Raw genomic sequence first — 19,881 nt, forward strand, 5'->3', positions numbered from 1 at the left:
TGTGTGTATGTATGTGTGTATGTATGTATGTATGTGTGTGTATGTATGTATGTATGTGTGTGTGTGTATGTGTGTATGTATGTGTGTGGATGTGGATACCTGAAGACAGCCATGGGCGTCATTCCTCTGGCACTATTCACATTTTGTTTTTCAGGCAGTCTCTCCTTTTTAGTGTGTGGTGTGTGTGTGTGTGTGTGTGTGTGTGTGTGTGTGTGTAGTGTGTGGATATATGTGTATGTATGTGTATATATGCAAGTTGGTGTGTGTGAATGTGGGCACACATGTACCCCAATGTTCCTGTGGAGGTTAGAAAACAACCTTGCCCTCTACCTTGTTTGAGGCAGGGTCTCTTGTTACTCACTGATGCATTCACCAGAATAAGTGGCCCAAGGATTCTGAGATAGGCTCTTTCATTTGTCAGGAACTCAACAAGTAGGAAGGAATGGTGGCCAGACAGCCCAGTGATCTGCCTGTCTCGGTCTCCCCAGCACTAGGATTACAAGTACGTGCCACCACGCCTGGCTTTTTTTTACATGGGTACTGGGGATGGAACTCGGGTCCTCATGCTGTCAGGGAAAGCACTTTATCCACTGAGCTGTCTTCCGAGCCCCCAAAGTAGTTTTCTACAGTCTACCAATGGAACCAGATTTTGTGTCCGGCAACAAGCTCTTTCTATTCAGGAAACCAGACAACTTTATAGATTCCTACGGAGAGCATCAGGAATATTTTTCAATAAACAAATACAATGCAAATCGCACCTGCTTTCTTCCTAAGGTCTTCATTCACCTTGCTTCAAACAGTTGTCATCTTTGTAGAGAGCTGCGTGCTGGCCAATCAGAAGGCCAGGAGGCTTGGCCATAGGAGAAATCAACCTGTCACACATGACAACTGCATGTAGGATTCTGTGCTGGGCACTGTGGGGTAGAAAGAATTGAAGTGGTTCTCAGCATTGGAGGAAACAGATCAGATGGACAAGTTAAGCCCCAGAGAGAGACAAAGAGGGGCCACCTGAGACATCCACACTTTGTAGTAAACAGGGCCAGCAAGGAATACCACTGTATCTTAACTTCCCATCCCATGACACCTCGGTGTCAATCAAGCCCTGTGTGTCTGTTGTCATTGCATAATAAAGGACCCTAAACTCAGAAACATTAGTCAATAGTCACGTATTTAGATATTAATTCTTTGGGTTAGCAGTTTTGTCTGGGTTCAGATGGGCGATTCTTCCTGTCTAGACCAGGTTCAGCTGACCTGAACTGGACTTCCCTGTGTCTGCAGCCAGCGAAGTTTGGGCTGGGGTCTCCTTTTGTTACTGGTTGACTTTCTCATTCGTTTGAGGTCTCATCTGGGACCCCTGGGTCTGCTTCTGCTTTATGTGGCAGAACATGCCAGATTATTTCCATGGCAGTCAAGAGGGTCCAGGAAGAGGAGAGGGAAGAGGGAGAAGGATGGGGAGGAGGAAGAAGAGTCAAAAGAGAACTGGAAGGAGACAGAAGGGAAAGCAACAGAGCTTCTTGAGGCTTGGCTTAAAGCTGGCACATGGCCTTTGACCATAAATGCTGTTGGCTAAAGCAAGACCTGAGATCAGTCCAGATCCAAGGAGAGGGAAATGGACTCCATCTCAGAACGGAAGGAACTACGAAGGCATTCTACAAGGGGGTGTAGATGCAGAGAGGGTAGATAACTGGGGCATATTTGCCATCAGATTGGCTTAAACCAAGCCAGATTTCCAATGCTGACAGTGAAGATACCAGGCCCCCACTTGGCACATCCGACTTTTCTCCCTCTTTGCCGCTCTTCAGTCCCCTTCCTTGTGTTGCTTTCTTTCCTCAGTCTACTCAGACTGGAAGTTTCTTTGAAGACAAGATCACGTCGACTCTTATTTATCTAACTTTATAATTCTCCATGGCCCCCAATGCCTTCTAGGACCTAGAATAACACTTGGCCCACTGTAGCTATGCCGTGTACTGATTTTACATGGACAGTAGGATGGAGTATCAGCATGGCAGAAAAAATGCTGTTCTCCCATAAGTCACTGCATCAGCCCACCTGGATAGGAAGGAAGGACCAGGGCGCCACCCTTGCACAACCCCCAGCTGGATGGCTTCTTCTTTCCTTGTAGCCTGGGGCCACAAAGCCTTTGCTGAGTTCCTCTACTTCAACCCTCATCTTGCTTGACAAAACTATGATTCCTAACCAACGTGTTTTCATTCCTTCAGCTCACTGAGAGATGAGCAGACTTTGCACACAGGACTGGGTTCAAATCCAAATCCTACAATAGACATTTCATCCATCCTCCATCATCTAGTTATGAATTCTGTGTATAAGACTCTTCTTCATTTCATGTCCTCAAAGGGGGTGCTATTTGTGTGTGGTTTTATGTGTGCATGTGTATATACATATTTATGTGTGCAGGTGCACATGCATTTGTGTGTGTTCATGTGTGTATATACATGTAGAGGTAAGAGGTCCATGGCAGGTGTCTTCCTCTATTATTATCAATTACATTTTTATGAAAGAGGGTCTCCCACTGAACCTGAAGCTCACCGATTTGCCAAGACTAGCTGGCCACTGAGCTCCAGAGATTTCCCCGTCTCCATCTCCCCAGCACTACGATTACAGGCATGTGCCACCACACCCAGCCTTTAACATAGGAAATGGAGAATCTGAACTCATGTGCTCAGGCTTGTGTGACAAGCACTGTACCAGCTGTACCATCTCCTTAACCCCAAGGTGGGCAGTTCTTAATAATGCGGTTAAGATTAGTCAAATCTCCAATTTGTAGGGGTAGTAAGGGACATTCTAGGAATCCCTTGAAGGATTTCTTATCTGAAAACACCTGTTAGAAAAACAAAAAATAAGCCTTCTAATGAAAAAAAGAAATAAATCAATGATACAATCAATTCATTGTCTCCTCCAAATGTCAGTTTGAAATCTTTCATGACCAACTCAGAAAAACTCTCTCTCTCTCTCTCTCTCTCTCTCTCTCTCTCTCTCTCTCTCTCTCTCTCTCTCTCTCTCTCGTCATGTCTGTCTTCCTATGGCCATCTTTTCTCCCAAATATCCTTCACCGCTTTATTACTTTTATAGAAGGAAACTTTATTTGCTCCAGGGAGACAGTGGTCTTATCTTCAACCTAGATCCTTGTCCCTGGAAAGGTGGCCTCCTCTGGGAGTATTTTCATAGTGGGGAAAAGCAGCCAGGGAGAAATAATGAGCAAGCAAAGACAGTCTCAACTTGACACTGTGATAAATGAGGTGAAACTCTGCCAAGGAACCAGAGTTGGCGTATTCAAAAAAGAAATAAAAAGATAATTCCATTTTTAATGGGAAATATAAAACAGCCATTGTGCAAAAGTCGATTTTTCAAACACCACGGAGATAAAGACTGTAACAGAGTGATGGGGAGATGCATGAGATAACGCGCTTGATAATCAGGCTCAGGTAGAGAGTGGTGCTCCACACCATCACTGCCTCTGTTCTGGCACCTTTTAAGTCAGGTGTCTGCATTCTCTCCTGCCTTGTTATCCTATGTGTCTCTGGAGAGCTTCCTTCTATCTTTCACTTCCAACTTGAATTCCTCTCATCAACTGTAAGGAGCAAAATGAACCCAACTTTCTTCTAATCCCAAACTTCTCTCTGCCAGCCAAAAAGCTTCCAGAATCTTCCAAGGCCCCACAGAACCAAGAACTTGAGTCCAGACATACACACACACCTGCTTTTCTCAAATTCCAGTCTAGCTCAGCTTTCTACTTGTGGGCATCTCCACACGCTTCAGTCTTCTTTGGTAGACATGATCCAGGATGCTTGTGAGGGCTGTGGTTGGCACTAAGCAGCCAGCTAGGCATTCAGTGGGGTTGGTTGGTTACTTAAGGGTAAATGTGTGTGCATGAAATCCAGTGGAAGGTACCCGTTGAAGCAATTGAGCTCTGTTGTTGAACTAGGGAGACTTGGTGGTTATATGGAGATGTGAATTAGCTATGGGACCTTGGGAAGGTTGCCTATTCTCTCTCAGCCTCAGGTTCCTCAATGTTAAGCCAGTACTACACCTCCCAGATCCCAGAATTGTTTGTTTGTTTGTTTTGAGACAGGGTCTTATGTTTCTCAGCCTGGCTTCAAACTATGTAGCCAAGGATGACCTTGAACCTCTGATCTCCTGCCCTTACCTCCCACATGCTGGTGTGATGGTTGGTATTAGTTGTCAACTTAATAGGATCTGGACTCATTTAGGAGACATGTCTCTAGGCACACCTGTGACAGATTATTTACCCTCCGGGCTTGCCTGTGAGGAATTACGTCGATTGGGTTAGTTGAGGTGGGTGACTCCATTTCCTGGGCTTGGGGCCTAGACTGTATAAAATGGAGTGAGCTGAGCACTAGCATTCCTCACACCGTTCCTGACTGTGGGTGCAATGAGACCAGTTCTTCAGGCTTCTGCAGCCTTGACTTCCCCACCATGGTGGACTGTACCTTGATCTGTGAGCCAAAATAAACTTCCTTCCTGAAGTTGCTTTTGTCAGAGGATTTTATCACAGCAACAGGAAAAGAAACTACGCCAGCTGAAATTGCAGGTGTGTTCCACCATACCTCACGCTGGGATCGAATCCAGGGTTTCCTGCGTCGCAAAGCAAGAACTCTACCAACTGAGCTACATCCCTAGCCCAGCTTCCCAGAATTTATGTTGGTAAATGATGGCAGCTAAGCTGCAAATGTTTAGCATAGGGCCTAGTACATAGAAAAAGTTCAATAGGACTAGCTGTTACATGGTCTATAGATGCTTGAACATGACAGGTGTCTGACACTATTACCAAAAAGAAAAGCCTCAAGTTTCTTGGACTACTTTAAACTAAGATTACTGACAAAGTCTCATAGAGAAATACTATCCACAAATCCAGTGAGGCACACCAGCACCATGTGCTCTGACCCTGGTGGTGGCCATCCTGCCCTGCTATGCAGACCCAGAGGCCATTAGCCTCTTCCTGCTGTTCAGAGGTAAGACACCAAGGCATTAAGAATACAGTGAGCTTATCCAAGGTCACAGTTGATAGAAAGCCAGGACTTGACGCCTGCCTCCATTTCCAATGAGGTCCATGCCCTTGACCATGCCAAATACCAGCCATGACTTGTGGAGCCATAACATCTCCCAAGTGAAAAGTTGGCAAGCCTGACCCTTCCTGCGTCTGTGGGAAAGAGCTAAAAAAAAATACATAATTTCTGCTTACGGATGTTGAGATCTTTGTAATTAGGCACTCCAGTAAATTACAAGAAGGTCTAATGAGCAGGGTGTCTTCTGTCCTGTTTCTGCCCCTACAGATTGGACTCCAGAATATTATTACAGCTATGAGAATTCCAATCCAGATGAAGGCACCAGTGTTAAGCCAACCTCTCCCGAGAACCCTGACTGGTACTATGAGGATGATGGTGGGTACCATTCTGGAGGGAGCATGCCTGAGGATATTTATGTGTGGTCATATGCAAGAACCTTTCTCTTCCCTCTCTCTGGCCTGCATGATGAAATAGATATTGAAGAACTTATTTCAACTGGATTTCTCCCATTGTAATCCTAGACTACAAGGGATGGGGCTTAGAAGTGTCTCCCTACTCTCACCAGACAGGTGAAGTAAACAAGGCCAAAGAGGAGTTGACTTAGCCAAGGTCGTGCAGTAAACTGGTGCCTCATCATCCATGTCTCCTGACACTGTGAAGAGTAGTGAAGTTCAAAGTGATTTCCATATTTTTGATCCCAGGTTAAGTCCTGATTGTGCAGGAGAATCGAAGTTAGCTTTGAGCATTTGAACTGTAGCATTTGCACGTTTGGCTTTGAGACTTGGCTATGTTTTCCTTTTTCTTTTTGCTATGTAGAATTTCTTTTTTTCTCTTTCTCCGTGTGTGTGTCTGTTCATGTGGGGGGGGTATGTTTGCAAGTGGAGGTTAGAGGACAACCACAGCTGTGATTCCTCAGGAATCATCCACCTTGCTTTTTGAGACAAGGTCTCTCACTAGCTTGGGGCTTCCCGATTAAGCTAGGCAAGCTGGTCAGCGAATCCCAGGGATCCAACAGCCTCTGCCTCCCAGGTGCTGTGATTATAAGCGTGTGATACCATACATAGCTTTTTATTCAGAATCTTTTCACAGGTGTGAGTCTATGTGAAAGTGTGTGTGTGTGTGTGTGTGTGTGTGTGTGTGTGTGTGTGTGTTCACATTTTGTTTTGGTTTATGGCTTCTTAGCCCATACAGTGGTATAGAAAGGAAAATAAGAAGCAGGGTCCAAGCAAAGCCACATGACTGCACCAAGAGAAGGCCTGGAAAGCACTTAGCAGCTGGCATAAAAGCTGTGTAACTGCAAAGTGGCCTGGAAGGCAGGGCCAAGATACAGGGCACTAGGGGAACATCAGAAGGGACCATCAAAACAAGAGCCAGGCCCCAGGATCCTAGTTCCTGAACCAAAGAACAATGCATGTGAACAGAAGGATAAAGAATTCCCCAAGGGAAGATCCATTCAGACAACCATGAAAAAGCCGAAGGCACAGATGAAATATGACAAAATCTAACTGAACAAGGAGTTGAAGAAAGATGAAGGCCACTGGGTCATTTCCTCTGTGCTGTCAATTCTGTCACCCTCTTTCCTTTGCTCTTCTCTCCTGATGTTCAGAAAGCTTGTGTTTCATGAGGGGTGGGTTTGCTTTCCACACTCCTGCCTGACCTCTGCCCCTGGGCACTGGAGGTAGGGAAGGTCTTCAGGCTTGTGAAATACCTTCAGTATCAGAGACAGACCCCATGATACTCCCAGTGAGATGGGAGGAGAAAAATCACTGAGGGGAACAGGGAGTTTCTCAATGAGAAAGGCCCATCCAAAGCACACTGAGGGGACACAGATAGTTGTGCCTCGCCTCTTCTCTCACTCACCTGCATGTGACTGAGCGTGTGACTGCAGTTGCCCTTGATCTTGAAGGATGATATATGTTTTTCCCCTTGTCCAAAGGATGTGTCTGTTGTTACTCTATCATTTGGGGCAGGGGGCTAAAATTAAGTGAGATGTGAGGGCTTCCCTTTGGATCCCCTTTCTGACCTTGATGTCTGTTTTTGTGTCCTAGATCCATGCCAATCCAACCCCTGTGAACATGGTGGGGACTGTATCATCAGAGGGGACAACTTCAGTTGCAACTGCCCAGCCCCCTTCTCAGGGAGCAGGTGCCAGACCGGTGAGCACATTTCCTTTGGAGTCCCTCTTCCCCTGGGATTAAACAAGAAACCCTTCCTCCCCCATCCCTAGATGCTGCAGAAGCACTGGGCAATACTGAGGGAAAAGTTATAAATACCTATGCTGTGGTCATACATGGTGGCATCATGCCCCTGCACCATCAGAAGGGGCATCTTTCTGCATCCTCCCCCACACTGTGACACAGGACTTGTGGGCCCATTCTGCAGATCAGAATATTGGGGCTAATAGGGAATGAGAATTGGTGTCTAACCAAAATATGTCCCAACAGCAAAAGGGATTTGTTTTTAGCATTCTTAGACAGATATTGTCTTCAAATGAGGCTGCAGGGAAGCATCTTAGGGCACATAAAACCTAGTTTGAAATGGAAAGCACAGAGACAGCAGACTTGCTCAAGGTCACACAGCTGGTCAGGGGGCAAGCAGAAATCAGAGAGCCCAAGTGCCAGGCTCCCATCCTGGGCTCTTTGATCCCACTATCCTTCTGGTGTCTGCCCTTAGGACACTCTGGCAGTAATGCATGATACTGTGGATAAAACAGTAGGAAGAAAGCTTGTATAGGTGATTATACCTCTGGGGAAAGGCTGACTTCTGTCCAATCTAGAGGTTCTCTCCTGGTGGGGGAGAGGAAGTGGTGAGGGTCTGGTGCACACAGAGGGCTTAATAGCTGATGTCTCTCCTCTCTGTCCTCTCCACTTATTCCTTCCATTTAAATCCTTATGTTCCTTCAATTAATGTTTCACTATGGTTGAAGATATTGAGTATAAACAGCATTCAGGTGTCATTCCTTGTGTCTCAGGAGAATGACGTAACTGTAAAATGAAATACAAAATCAGTTATGAGATGAGAGCTGAAATTTGCTGCTGATTGTCGGAGGTGTGAACATTTATTAAAGTTTTCGTTAGGATGGGGGAATGAAGGCGACGCACACTGGATGGAACATAAGAAGCAGTTACCCAGGGCCCAAGGTTAAGAGGGAAGGCTTGTCCTGGTGCAGCTGGGCATTTCAGAACCACGGACAAGGCCACGGGTGCAGTCAGAGGGCTACAGGCACCATCAGCCACCCCAGCTCCAAACATTGGGCCAAACAGGTGTCCCTCTAAATCAAATATGTCCCAAATAACGTCCGCCCCCTCCCCCCATCTCAAACAGTTAAAAACAAGTGCAAGGAGAACCCATGCGTCCATGGAGAATGCCTCATTACTCAGCAGCCTCCCTACTACCGCTGTGCCTGCAAGTACCCTTACACGGGGCCAGATTGCTCCAGAGGTGAGTAGCCGAGGCCCTTCTATACAGAATGTTTTCTCTGGTCTAACCAGTGCCAGCAGTGTATACATCGCACCTGTGTGGAAATGTGAATGTTTCTGCAGTTTTCATGGCATGCAAGATAGCTCTCTTAAATAGGATTTTTTAAAAAATGCATCCGTCCATGGGGAATTCATTGTTATATGTTCCTTCCCATCCCCTGAGTCACTTTGGAACATGCTTCCTCTGGGAAGTAGGTGCTAATCTATCCCTGAAATGTGCTGTATCAAGGAGCTGTGTATTGAGTCACTGCTCTGAGTAGGACACCATCCCAAGAGATTTATTTCCTCTCCTACATTCCTCCTTTAACAATTCTGCAAGGGAAAGTTTTGTAAATGAAGAAACTGAAATTCAGAGACGTTAATTAACTTGTTCATGGTCACATAGCTTTCAAGGGTACAAATGTCCAGCTCTGTCTATACCTTTTGCTATCCTTTATTCTGTGACCCATCTATTTTTTTTCTTTTTTGTGTAACTTCATTCTGGTTGATAGATATTCTTTGAGTTTATGTTACAGTTGCTAGGGTGTCAGTGGGTCTGTCTTTCCCATTTGGTAACCTGGCTTTTTTTTGGATTTTTAAAAAAATTATTTATTTAATAACCACATGATTAGAAGAGGCATTTCATTACCGCATTAACATATTAACAGTTTCCAGAGCAAAGATGCATCTCTTTCAATATTGGCTGTAAATTTTTAGGTTCACAGTTGAATTAATAACAGTTATACAATATTGAACTCAGTATGAACCCTATAAGACATAGAATTGAATGAGGTTTTAACCTTTGAAAAAGATTTCCATTTCATTTTAAAATATCCTGTTTCATACAGAAAAACTCATTTTAATGCTACTAACACTTAGATGTTTGCACATGCGTCTCTAATCTCCGTATCTGATTATTACTAGTCACCATCGGTTACTTGCTGAGATCCACCTGAGCATGGATATAAAATCATTGGGTAGATTTCAATGATAATGTGTTTCACCTCTACTAATTAACATGGAGCAAACTTTTATGCTTCTTCCTCAAATATAGCTTTTTTATTGTTGATTTTTTGTGTGTATTTCATATAGAACATCCCAAACAATCTTATTCATTTATATACCCACTTCTCAAATGGCACCCTCCCATAGCCTCCCCCTCCAATGGAGCCATATACTCTGTCATCCCTGTTACTGTCCCCTGTGTTGTCAGTGCCCCCAGCCGTTCCCCAGTGCTTGTCCATTTGCTGAATCTAGTCAGCCTATCTAGAGATCCTTGTTTTATGAAGATCAGCTGTTCCTCATCTAGCAGCAATCAGTTGTCAATATTCCTTTAGATGAGATTGGGGTCTGCTGTTCATTTTCCCAGTTCTGTGCTGGGTTACTGTCTGGGAGTCTCTTGGGTTACCCTGGCCAGCAACTCAAAGGAAGGTATCTCCTGTCTGGCATTGTTTCTTGTTACGTAGCTTTTAGCTATATACATGGACTCTTAATTATATTGATCCCTTCAATCTTTGGTTATACTTTCCTTTTGGGTGTTTAAGACCATACAGTTGGCCCAGATAAGCCAACTCTTAAGTTCATTTGAGGCTCTGTCCCTCAGGGGGGGTGACCTGACTTTTGATGACACCAGAAGAGTGCCAAACTGTGAGGTGGGGGGAGCTTTACCTCCTTCTAAAATGTCCTCTGGCCCCACTTCCTTCATCCACAGTACTTTCAGCATGCAAGCTGAATCCCTGCCAGAATGGTGGTACCTGCTCCCGGCACAGACGAAGGTCCAGGTTCCGCTGTGCTTGTCCTGACCAGTACAGGGGGAGATTCTGCGAAATAGGTATGAGTCTCCACTTCTTCAGACCCAGGACGAGTGAGACTTTTGAAGTCCTTTTCTACTGTTACTGCTCCTGCACTCTTCCAACCCAAGAGCACAGATCACATTTGAATTCATGTAAAGGTGATGGTCTGCAGTGTAGTGCAGGTGAATCAGACACACCAGGGCACCCCAGTTCCTGAGCCACCCAGTTCTTTTGTAAGCAAAAAAATAAGTACCAACTTTCCACCCACCTCTTCAACTAGGATTTCTCATATTTTAAAGCTGGGTTGAATGTAGAACATTCTGGAACTTTGATGAAACCTGAAGGTAATAAATATTCAGGCCCAGTTCTAGCACCCCTTTGATATACCCATCTAGACTTCTTGGGAGCAATGTGTCCATGGCTATTAGTTCTCACAAGTGACCTGCTCTCTCCGAGGTCCGGATGACTGCTATGTCAGTGATGGCTACTCTTACCGAGGCAAAGTGAGTAGGACGGTCAACCAGAACCCATGCCTTTACTGGAATTCCCACCTCCTCTTGCAGGAGAATTACAACATGTTTATGGAGGGAGCTGAGACCCATGGGATTGGGGATCATAACTTCTGCAGGTATGCGTGACCTTTTTCTGTAGGAACCTTCTTGGTTGCTTGATTTCTAAACAGATCCTTGAAACTCAGCAGCCTTCTTTCTAAGGGGATTAGCTTACTGGGTATAGGTGAGGTTCTGCTGCTGTAACAAAAATAACCCCCAATTTTCAATGGCTCACATGCATCAACATTCATTTCTTATTAATGCTATATGTGCTATATGGGCTGGGGGTGGTGATGGTGGAGGGGAGTCAGTTCCACCAAGTTTCTCAAATACCAGGAAGGATAAGAACACTTTTTGGAAAATGATGCATTTTAAAAATAAAAGACTTCTGCAACCTAGAAGTGGCATTTTACCTCTAACAAGTATTTCCTGGGTCAGAAGTAGTCATGTGATCCCATATAACTTCAAGAGAAAAGCAGAAGAGGAAATGGACTGTCTGGTAAGCATTATGATTTCTGCCACAGAAGGTCAGGTGCTCCCAAGTAAAAATAATACCAAGACCCTCTTGGGGATGACTATCCTTTTCCTTGCCCCCTCTTCTGTCTTCAGACCACTCTGTTAGTTCCCTCCCTCCACCCTCTGTCTAACCAAGGCCAATGACTTAGTGACTTACATGTAGAGAACAAGGGTGCTTTGCATGGCTTTGGGCTGGCTCCATGAACAGAGGATTTGTTTCACACAACACCAGTTCCTTTCTTCTTATATGCATTGTGAGCTGCTCCCTTGTAGAACTGTCTTCCTGTGGGGACTTCTTGGCAACTTCTCAGAGTTCCATGCCTGGAAAGTTTTGGCCAAGAATTCAGCTCCCATCATGTCTATTGATCCATCTACTTCCCTGACACAGTCTTCAGTAAGGACCTTAGCTCTCCCACGAACAGTTTCATTGTCCTATGGGTCTGACACAGGCTTGTGAGCTACATCCTGGCCCCTGAAATTCTCCTCTAGATGCTAAGATTTTGCCAAAACTCTGACAATTCTCTCATGCCCAAGGTTTGCAACCTGTTGAAGGATTCAGATGGAGAGTGTTCCTAGAGAAGTGCAAGGACTAGACATCCTTTTTTTGTGATTCAGATGCTTCCATGACATTAAGGCCTTGATGCTCAGTTGCTTTTAAAATTTTGTTTTAGAAACCCAGATGGAGACCACAAGCCCTGGTGTTTCATTAAAGTTGACAGTGAAAAGGTAAAATGGGAATACTGTGATGTCACAGCCTGCCCAGATCCAGGTAAGTCCAAAGGTCCTGGGGTGGAGAGGTGATGTTCCTGGCACTTGACCCCTCTCATCCTGCACCTTCTTCCACCCTTGCTTTACCACCATATTATCACTCCAGTCCTGTTCAACCCTCATGATGCTAAACAAGCTTAGATAGCACTGTCAGCTCAGGGCAGATGGTCCAGCTCTAAACTCATCTTTCCTGACTCCAAGTCAATATATTTAGCATCTGTGCATTTATTGTTTGCTGTGTGCCAGGCATTATGCCAGGACCTAGGTGCACAATGATAATCAGCATTGACTGGGCCCTTGCAGCCTCTCAGGATGCACCATGGTCTGAAGGTCAGCCTCCTGGCTTCCTGAAAGGCTTCCCTGGCCCACTTCTGTGCCCATACCTGAAAGAATGTGCTCACCTCTCTGACCAATGAAATTCCCTCCATGACCTGTTTTATACATGTGCCATTGCTCTTGTGGTTGTCAGTCTATAACACTCTATCCCATATCTGCTTTTGCCCATTTTCAGCCTTTCTTTGCGAACTGACTCAAGTATCCCTTCCTCTAAGAAGTCCTCCTTGGTCTCTTGAATCAAGTGTTATCTATCCCTCTTTACAAACCCAAGGAACAGAACAAAGCCAGATCCATAGAACACTTTCCACTCCTTCTTGTAGCCAAGTTTCATGGGAGAATCTCTTATCTCTCTTCTCCCTCATCTGAAAAAATAAATACAACTTCAAAACATAATGTATGCACATTAACGGTGATGTGTGCAGTAATGGTGTGTGTGAAGTGTGATGAATGTGTATATTTTGTGCATATACTTGTAGATCCTAGGAGTAATACAATTCAAAATAATATAAAAGTGGTATCTTTATCATGAATTCTATGGACTTGCTTTTAATTAATCAAGCTATCCAACAAACATCAATCACTCACTAAATTACATATCCACAGCATTCAGTCTCTAAGCTCTGAACACTTGCTTGGCTTGTGGGTTCAGAGTCATGTCTTCAACTAGGTCCTCGGAGGGATTAGAAGGAGGCTGACATAGATGATTGATCTTCACATATCTTGCAGATATTACTGACCCAGAAGGAAGCCTTCCGGAGCCTGTGGTGGAACTGCCAGGGTTTGACTCCTGCGGGAAGACTGAGATAGCTGAGCGCAAGGTTAAACGCATCTATGGAGGCTTTAAGAGCACAGTGGGCAAACACCCATGGCAGGTGTCCCTGCAGACCTCGCTGGCACTGACCACCTCCATGCCCCAAGGCCACTTCTGTGGGGGCACACTGATCCACCCCTGCTGGGTGCTCACTGCAGCCCATTGTACCGAGTAGGTGCCCACTGGGAGCAGGGAGCAGTGTGGCTGGGGTGCAAACAGGCTTGCCTCTTCCCAATGTGGCATCTTGGCAGCTCTGGCAGGATTAGGGTAAATGCACCAGAGGGGAAATAGCAGTTCCTTAAATGGAGACAGTGGGTACCAGGTCTAGAATGCACACCACGGACATTGACTACATTGAATCACGTTTAACTTGCTACCAAGAGACAAGTCAGGGAGACCAGGATTTATGTGTTTTGTTAATTGTGGTATCCCCAATGCCTTCTGCAGTTCTTTCTACATAGAACGTGTTTAGTAAATATCTGTGAAGGTTAAGGCATATTGTTTTTTCCCTTTTAATAAAGAGGGCCAGGGTCTTGATACGTTTTAGCACCTTACCTAAAGACTTGTAAAAAGAAAATAGGCGAATGGAATTGAATTCAGATCCCTGTTTCCTAACCCTCTGTAGTCCTGCCCCAAATAGGGCAAAGTAACTCATCATCAATGAAACTCCAGGTCAAATGTCCTCCGTCAGGCCCCCTGTGACTTCTGGGAGCTGAAAAATCACCACCTCCCCCAAGTTCCCTAGGTTCATGGTCAGGGCTGCTCCCGTGAGCCCTAGCTTAGGAAATAGCCCGGCAGGTCTTCTAGTCCACTGTATCATTAAACTTGTCCCTCTGGGATCCTATCACGTGCTCCCCAAGAGAAGTCAGGCATGTGGACACTAGCAACCACTGATGCATCTCAGCAGATCTGTTCAAGACCTCAATGGCTGTCCTTTAGCTAAGCCCAAAAGAAAGAGAAGTCTCCCAGCAAAAGTGGGATGAAAACAGCAGTGTGTACCTGGAGTCTTCTTCCACTAATAAAGAAATTCCCTTACACTGTTTCATTTGGAACCCACAGCAGAGTTCTGTGAGGGAGACAAGAACTGCAGATAAGGATGCTGAGGCGGAAGGCCAGGGGGTTCACCAGGGTCACATGATTTTTTTGGAGCAGAACTCCTGCCTCTGACATCCCAGGGAAATTTCCTGTCTTATTTTCCCTTGTAGCATAAATGCTAAGCATATAAAAGTCGTGCTAGGGGACCAGGACCTGAAGAAGACAGAATTTCATGAGCAGACTTTCAGGGTAGAGAAGATCCTGAAGCACAGCTGGTATAACGAACAAGATGAGGTTCCCCACAACGATATTGGCAAGTCTCTCCTGGGTCTCCTGTAGTCTTGTTCTGGGTAGATATCTCCACTGATGCAAAGCTGGGGTTTGGGTCTAGAAGGCGCTCTTGATTATTTGGGTCCTTTATGGACCCTGTAGGGTACATAATCTCTGTCAGAGCTTTCTTTTTTTTTTAGTGTCTTGAGAGTGTATGTTAGCACTGTAGATACATATGTAAAACTTTTTGATTGAAGTGAAGAGAGGTGAGGAATATTGTATCATGAAAGTCCTCAGCCTTGAATCCCAGTTCTCCTGTTGGCTAGTCAGAACTCAGGTCGCCTTCCTGATCCTCAGTTTTCTGTTCCATACAATAGGGATGCTATTACATAATTCTTGGTTGCTTATCTGTTATGACACAATGTTTATGTGGGTGGATATGTGTGGTACCTAGTGGATGCTTAGGTACAGAGGTGATGCTGTTCTAAGCAATTGCTCAGTTCTGTAGCACTGTGCCCTGTTACCCCTTTGTGGGATCTCTTTCTCTCCCTACTTCCCCTCTTTCTCCACCAATAACTCCTTCCCTTATAACCCATTAAAAAAATGATTTGGGAATGATTTTGAATCCCATCACTGCTGTTGATTGTTGATCTTCTTCTCACCCTGGTTTACCCCGCCCTGGAAGTTTAAAATGGGACGTGTAGAATAAGAAGTTTTCATTATATGTGGAGGGGCTGGGCATTGCTTGCTAAAACCACCTTCCAAAGCAAGCTGAAGCCAATGCTTCTCTGACCAAGAGATGACATCATACCTGCTTCCCCTCTCCCTGTTCCCCCACTCCCTTTCTGTCTCATTCAGCATTGCTCAAGTTAAAGCCAGTGGATGGTCACTGTGCACTGGAATCCAAATATGTGAAGACCATATGTTTGCCCAGTGAACCCTTTCCCTCTGGGACTGAGTGCCACATCTCCGGCTGGGGTGTGACAGAAACAGGTGAGTTTGGCCATGTGTTCTCCATACATTCAGGAGAGTTACACACAGCTCAGAGATAAAAGGGCCAACCCCATCTGCTCTTCTGTTCTTAAGTTAAAATATATTCAAAACATATTATCAAAGAAAGTATCTGTCTCATTGTTTAAGTTCTAGTTGAATGTAACCATTTGCATGGAACTTTCCCTAGTTGTCCCTGATCTCCATAATCTTGTTCCCTAGTTGTCCCTGATCTTGTCCCCTGCCCTAGATGCTTGACCTTCCACAAGCATTGATTGAATACCAATAAAGACCTCTTTCCTTCCCTGATTAGCTTGCTAAGAGGCTGGCCATGATGTATATGTGGCCCTGGGTGGTGCCTGGTAGGTGATCAGGGCAGAGATTTTGTTCCTTAAACAGCTCAGTTTTACTTATCAATAGTTATATTTACCTCCAAGGTTTGGAATTATGAACACCAAAATTACACCGTTAAATACAAAGAAATTCAGAAGAATATTTTCAAGTCTTTCCCAAACACTCAAAATATATTTGTCACCCCTACTTATATTATCCTTAATAATGGAAAGCAAAAAAAATTACTTTAAGTAGGTCTGGATTCATGAAATAAAATGTACACTTTTGCCAGAGGCATAGGGGAAAGGAAATCTCTGACTAAGGACTGAGGGTTGACCAGAAAACTCTTTTTGTAGCCCTCTTTGTTATAGTCCATCTAAGTCTTTCTACTTCTTCTACTTCCATCTCCTTAATAGGATCTGCTCAGCATGGTGATGCCTTGGTTGGAAATCCTACAAGGCCTTGGGTTAGATGTCTTTGTTTTTCTCAAATAGTCCTCTAAGCCTTTATGTTCAAAGTTGAAGATGTTTTAATTAATTTCATTATCTTTGAGCAGTGGATGTCTTTTCTAGGAAGCAGGTAATTTATTGTGCCAGGGCATTTCATCCATCCATTCTTCTGTCTATCCATGCATCCATCCATGCATGCATCAGTCCATCTGTCTATCTATGAAACCATCCATGCATTAATTTATCATTCATCCATCTGCCCATCCATTCATTCATTCCTTTAGACTACTATGTGTTAACCCATCTGCTAGGCACAGGAAATTTAAAGATGGTTAAGATGCATCTCCACTTCCAAAACCTCATAATCTAGTTGGGGAGACAGAGGATGGAGCAAATGATTTTGTCTCAATGTGATCAGTGCACTGCAGGTCTGCACAGGCCTGGGGGAAGGATGCAGGAAAATGGTCCTAGTGTTGGAAGACTGGCCTTTTCTTTCCTTCTGGAAAAATCTTTTTCCTCTGAGCTGAGAGTTGCTGGTATCTTACTACTTGTGGATTCTAGTAGAGTGGGTGTCACTTGGTCCCCACAGTAGTGGCTCATTTCTCTCCCACAGGAGAAGGGTCCCGCCAGCTCCTGGATGCTAAAGTCAAGCTCATTGCTAACAGTTTGTGCAACTCCCGCCGACTCTATGACCACATGATTGATGAAAAAATGATTTGTGCAGGAAACCTACAGAAACCTGGGCCGGACACCTGTCAGGTCAGAGACTCCAGATGGCACTTGGGGGCAGAGAAAATTATGAACACAGAGGCCTGTTAAAGCCTTGACATAGGAACCAGGGTCAGAGGGCTACCTGCTTAGGTACTGAGGCAGAGGCGGGCAGACTGGAGTCCACAGGAAGCCAGGGTGAGTCAGTGTAATAATTAGAGGGGCCATGTTGCTTTCATTGTGTACTTTAACTCTCAGAGCATCTGCTGAAGGGGACGCCACCATCACATATTACAGAGGCTTAGAGATGTCATCAAAGCCAATAACAAAAGGACACTAAGTGGTGAAGCTGATATTTGAACAACAAAAGTCTTTAGGACTCCAAAGTCTTTGCTGCTTAGCTCCACTGTCCTAACTTTTGGGACCCCTGCCCCAAAGCTTCTGAGGTCTGTGATGACTCATAGATGCTGCTGAAGAGAGGAAGTGGTAGTTCCATCAACTCTATCAACTGGTACTAAGAGGACTTCAGGCCCCTATCCTAAGTCAAAGCCCATGCCCATAGGCCCTTCTCTCTGCAGGGCTTATGTCACACAGGACCCATCCTTCCTGGACTCCCAGGACCACGTCATCTTAGGATTTTCTGTCTGTTGTACTTACAAACCACCCAACTGTCCTGCCACTTTCTGATCCTAGCCCACAATGGAGCGTCCCTACAAAGGGGCCTCCCAAAATAACTATTCAGCTTTGAGCCTGCCTGGGATTTGAAATTGAGATTTCTCTCTCTAGAGTCTGAGGCTCTGCTCTGACCCTTTGTCTCGCCCTAAGGGGCCATGGAGAACCACATATTCAGAGGATGGGAAAGAGCAATGGGTGTGGTTTTCCCTAATCCCTGGGAAGTTAAGTAAAAACAAAGTTTGCTTAGTATTCTACACTAGAACTATGTCAAGAACTACACTGAAAGGCTTTGGCTTCTCATAGTCATGGGTTTGAAACCTGCTTCTGTCTCGTGTTATATGACCTTCATTAATCACCGAAGGGATTCCACAACCTCAGATGCCTAAAGTGACCATAAGATGATAAGGTAGTGGTTAAGATCAGGAGCGAGAATTCATTTGATTTTTCCTGTTAACTGCAGTTTGTAAGCAGGTCTGCCCTCAACTTTTCTATGAAATGCTTAATATGAACCAGGCCCTGTTCTGTGTACATCACAAAGAATCTTCACAGTTTCCCAGGGGGAGGTTCTATGGCCATTCACAATTCACACTTGAAATCAAGACCTGAGGTCACATGGCCAACAGGCATTAGAGCCTCAATCGGAGGTCAAAGGAGCTAACCCCAAAGCCCAGGTTGAATGTATAGGCCATACTGCTTCTGAGTCCCTGTCTTCTTCCCTGTATGTGGCTCTGTCCAAACAGGGCATCACCCCTTCAGTAAGATGCCAGAAAAAAGATGCGGGTCCCTGGGAGCTGGCCATGGTAACACCATAGAATTGAAAGTCAGGAAGTCGAGTTTGCCCACAGCAGCAGCCCTGAACTTCCAGGCCAAGCTTTTCCAGACTCAGGAACCAAAGCTGATATTAGCTTCTCTGTCTTTGGAGCTTTGCATTATGGGAAGATCAGGAAGAACCTTGGCACTGATTTCTGGAGAAGCCCAGGGTAGCTGGCAAGTAACTGTACCTGTCACCCTTTGGTACAACAGATGGGGAAATCTTTGAATGTAATGGTTCACAAGGCTGAATTCAAGTTGCTCTTCCCTTAGGGTGACTCTGGGGGCCCTCTAACCTGTGAGAAGGATGGTATTTACTACGTCTATGGGATTGTAAGCTGGGGCCAGGAATGTGGAAAGAAGCCAGGAGTCTATACTCAAGTCACCAAGTTCCTGAATTGGATCAAAGCCACCATGCAAAGGGAGGCTGGCTTCTGAGGTGCTGTCTTCTGAGTCTCAGAGCCCCTTCATCCTCAAAACTGGGTAAGTGGGACTTCCTGAGCAGCCAAGGATGCCCCTTCAGGCCCCAGAAGGCCATGTCACTGAGTGTTCATGCTCTGAGAAGAGACAGGACTGCCCTGCCTGGGCCTTGCTACACTGGTATTTGTACCATTTCATGATGCTCCCTGTCCCCCTCCCATTAGGAACCAACAGGAAAAATACTAGCTTTGCTTCTCTTCCAATAATTGTACCTCCTAGAAATCCAGAATTCAGAGACTGTCTCCCCTTTGGACATCTGTAAATGTGGGATTGCCGGAATGCCCAGCACCAGGGCATGCCACCTTGACTGTTTACTCCTTGGCCCGTGCCAGCAAGGCTCTCCATAGAACCAGCCAGTCTCATCCAGGCATCAGAGAGAAGATCCAAAACACAAACGTCTCCATTCATTTTCAGAGTTGTTATTTTAATAAAGGTAGAGATAGAGATGGGGCTGGTGTGTCATTTTTAAACTGCTTGTCCAGACTGAACCATAGAGCCCTGCCTCTGGCAAGCAACCTTTTACTGTGGCTTCTCTCAAGGATGTGAGTGGAGGCTGCTCACTCACATCAGCAGAGCCTTCTTCCTGTTGACATGCAGAATCTCGAAGGCATCTGGGTTCACCTCCCTGCTCCGATGGTCCCCAGACTCCACTGTCTCCGGCCCTCCCTGCAAAAATCACACATACCCCCCTGAGTTCAAACAAAGCTCCTCCCTGCTCCCACAAGCCGTGCTAAGATGCCCGGCAAACATCTAACATGTCCACCCTCCCCTTCTTTGTCCTCTCTTCTACCCTGCCCAAGAAGAAGGACCCTCAAGGCAAAGATAAGACAGAAGCAAAGCCCATGTCTCATTT

At 45.3% G+C, this 19,881-nt stretch overlaps 2 protein-coding genes across 5 annotated transcripts in view; one reads left to right on the top strand and one right to left on the bottom strand.

Moving 5' to 3' along the window:
• Positions 1 to 19,472, top strand: part of Habp2 (hyaluronan binding protein 2) — a 36,288-nt gene extending 16,816 nt beyond the window's left edge. The window contains exons 3-14 of one of the 2 annotated variants that reach the window (XM_029562126.1): positions 5,313 to 5,420; positions 7,094 to 7,201; positions 8,370 to 8,486; positions 10,215 to 10,334; positions 10,753 to 10,924; positions 12,035 to 12,132; positions 13,194 to 13,449; positions 14,484 to 14,626; positions 15,442 to 15,576; positions 16,969 to 17,114; positions 18,822 to 19,031; positions 19,193 to 19,472. In XM_029562126.1, the coding sequence (XP_029417986.1) occupies positions 5,313 to 5,420; positions 7,094 to 7,201; positions 8,370 to 8,486; positions 10,215 to 10,334; positions 10,753 to 10,924; positions 12,035 to 12,132; positions 13,194 to 13,449; positions 14,484 to 14,626; positions 15,442 to 15,576; positions 16,969 to 17,114; positions 18,822 to 18,986 (1,568 nt within the window). In that variant the 3' untranslated portion in view covers positions 18,987 to 19,031; positions 19,193 to 19,472. The remainder of the gene's footprint in view (positions 1 to 5,312; positions 5,421 to 7,093; positions 7,202 to 8,369; positions 8,487 to 10,214; positions 10,335 to 10,752; positions 10,925 to 12,034; positions 12,133 to 13,193; positions 13,450 to 14,483; positions 14,627 to 15,441; positions 15,577 to 16,968; positions 17,115 to 18,821; positions 19,032 to 19,192) is intronic. The other variant, XM_017797414.2, reaches the window with a different exon arrangement.
• An 8-nt stretch (positions 19,473 to 19,480) lies between these two features.
• The window catches only part of Nrap (nebulin related anchoring protein), a 70,090-nt gene continuing 69,689 nt past the window's right edge, over positions 19,481 to 19,881 (bottom strand). For all 3 annotated transcript variants that reach the window (XM_008830210.2, XM_008830209.2, XM_008830208.2), the window contains one exon: positions 19,481 to 19,694. In XM_008830210.2, coding sequence (XP_008828432.1) covers positions 19,590 to 19,694 — 105 coding nt within the window. In that variant the 3' untranslated portion in view covers positions 19,481 to 19,589. The remainder of the gene's footprint in view (positions 19,695 to 19,881) is intronic.

The sequence above is a fragment of the Nannospalax galili genome, unplaced genomic scaffold (genome assembly GCF_000622305.1).
Source record: "Nannospalax galili isolate Female #2095 unplaced genomic scaffold, S.galili_v1.0 scaffold974, whole genome shotgun sequence".
Lineage (NCBI taxonomy): Eukaryota > Metazoa > Chordata > Mammalia > Rodentia > Spalacidae > Nannospalax > Nannospalax galili.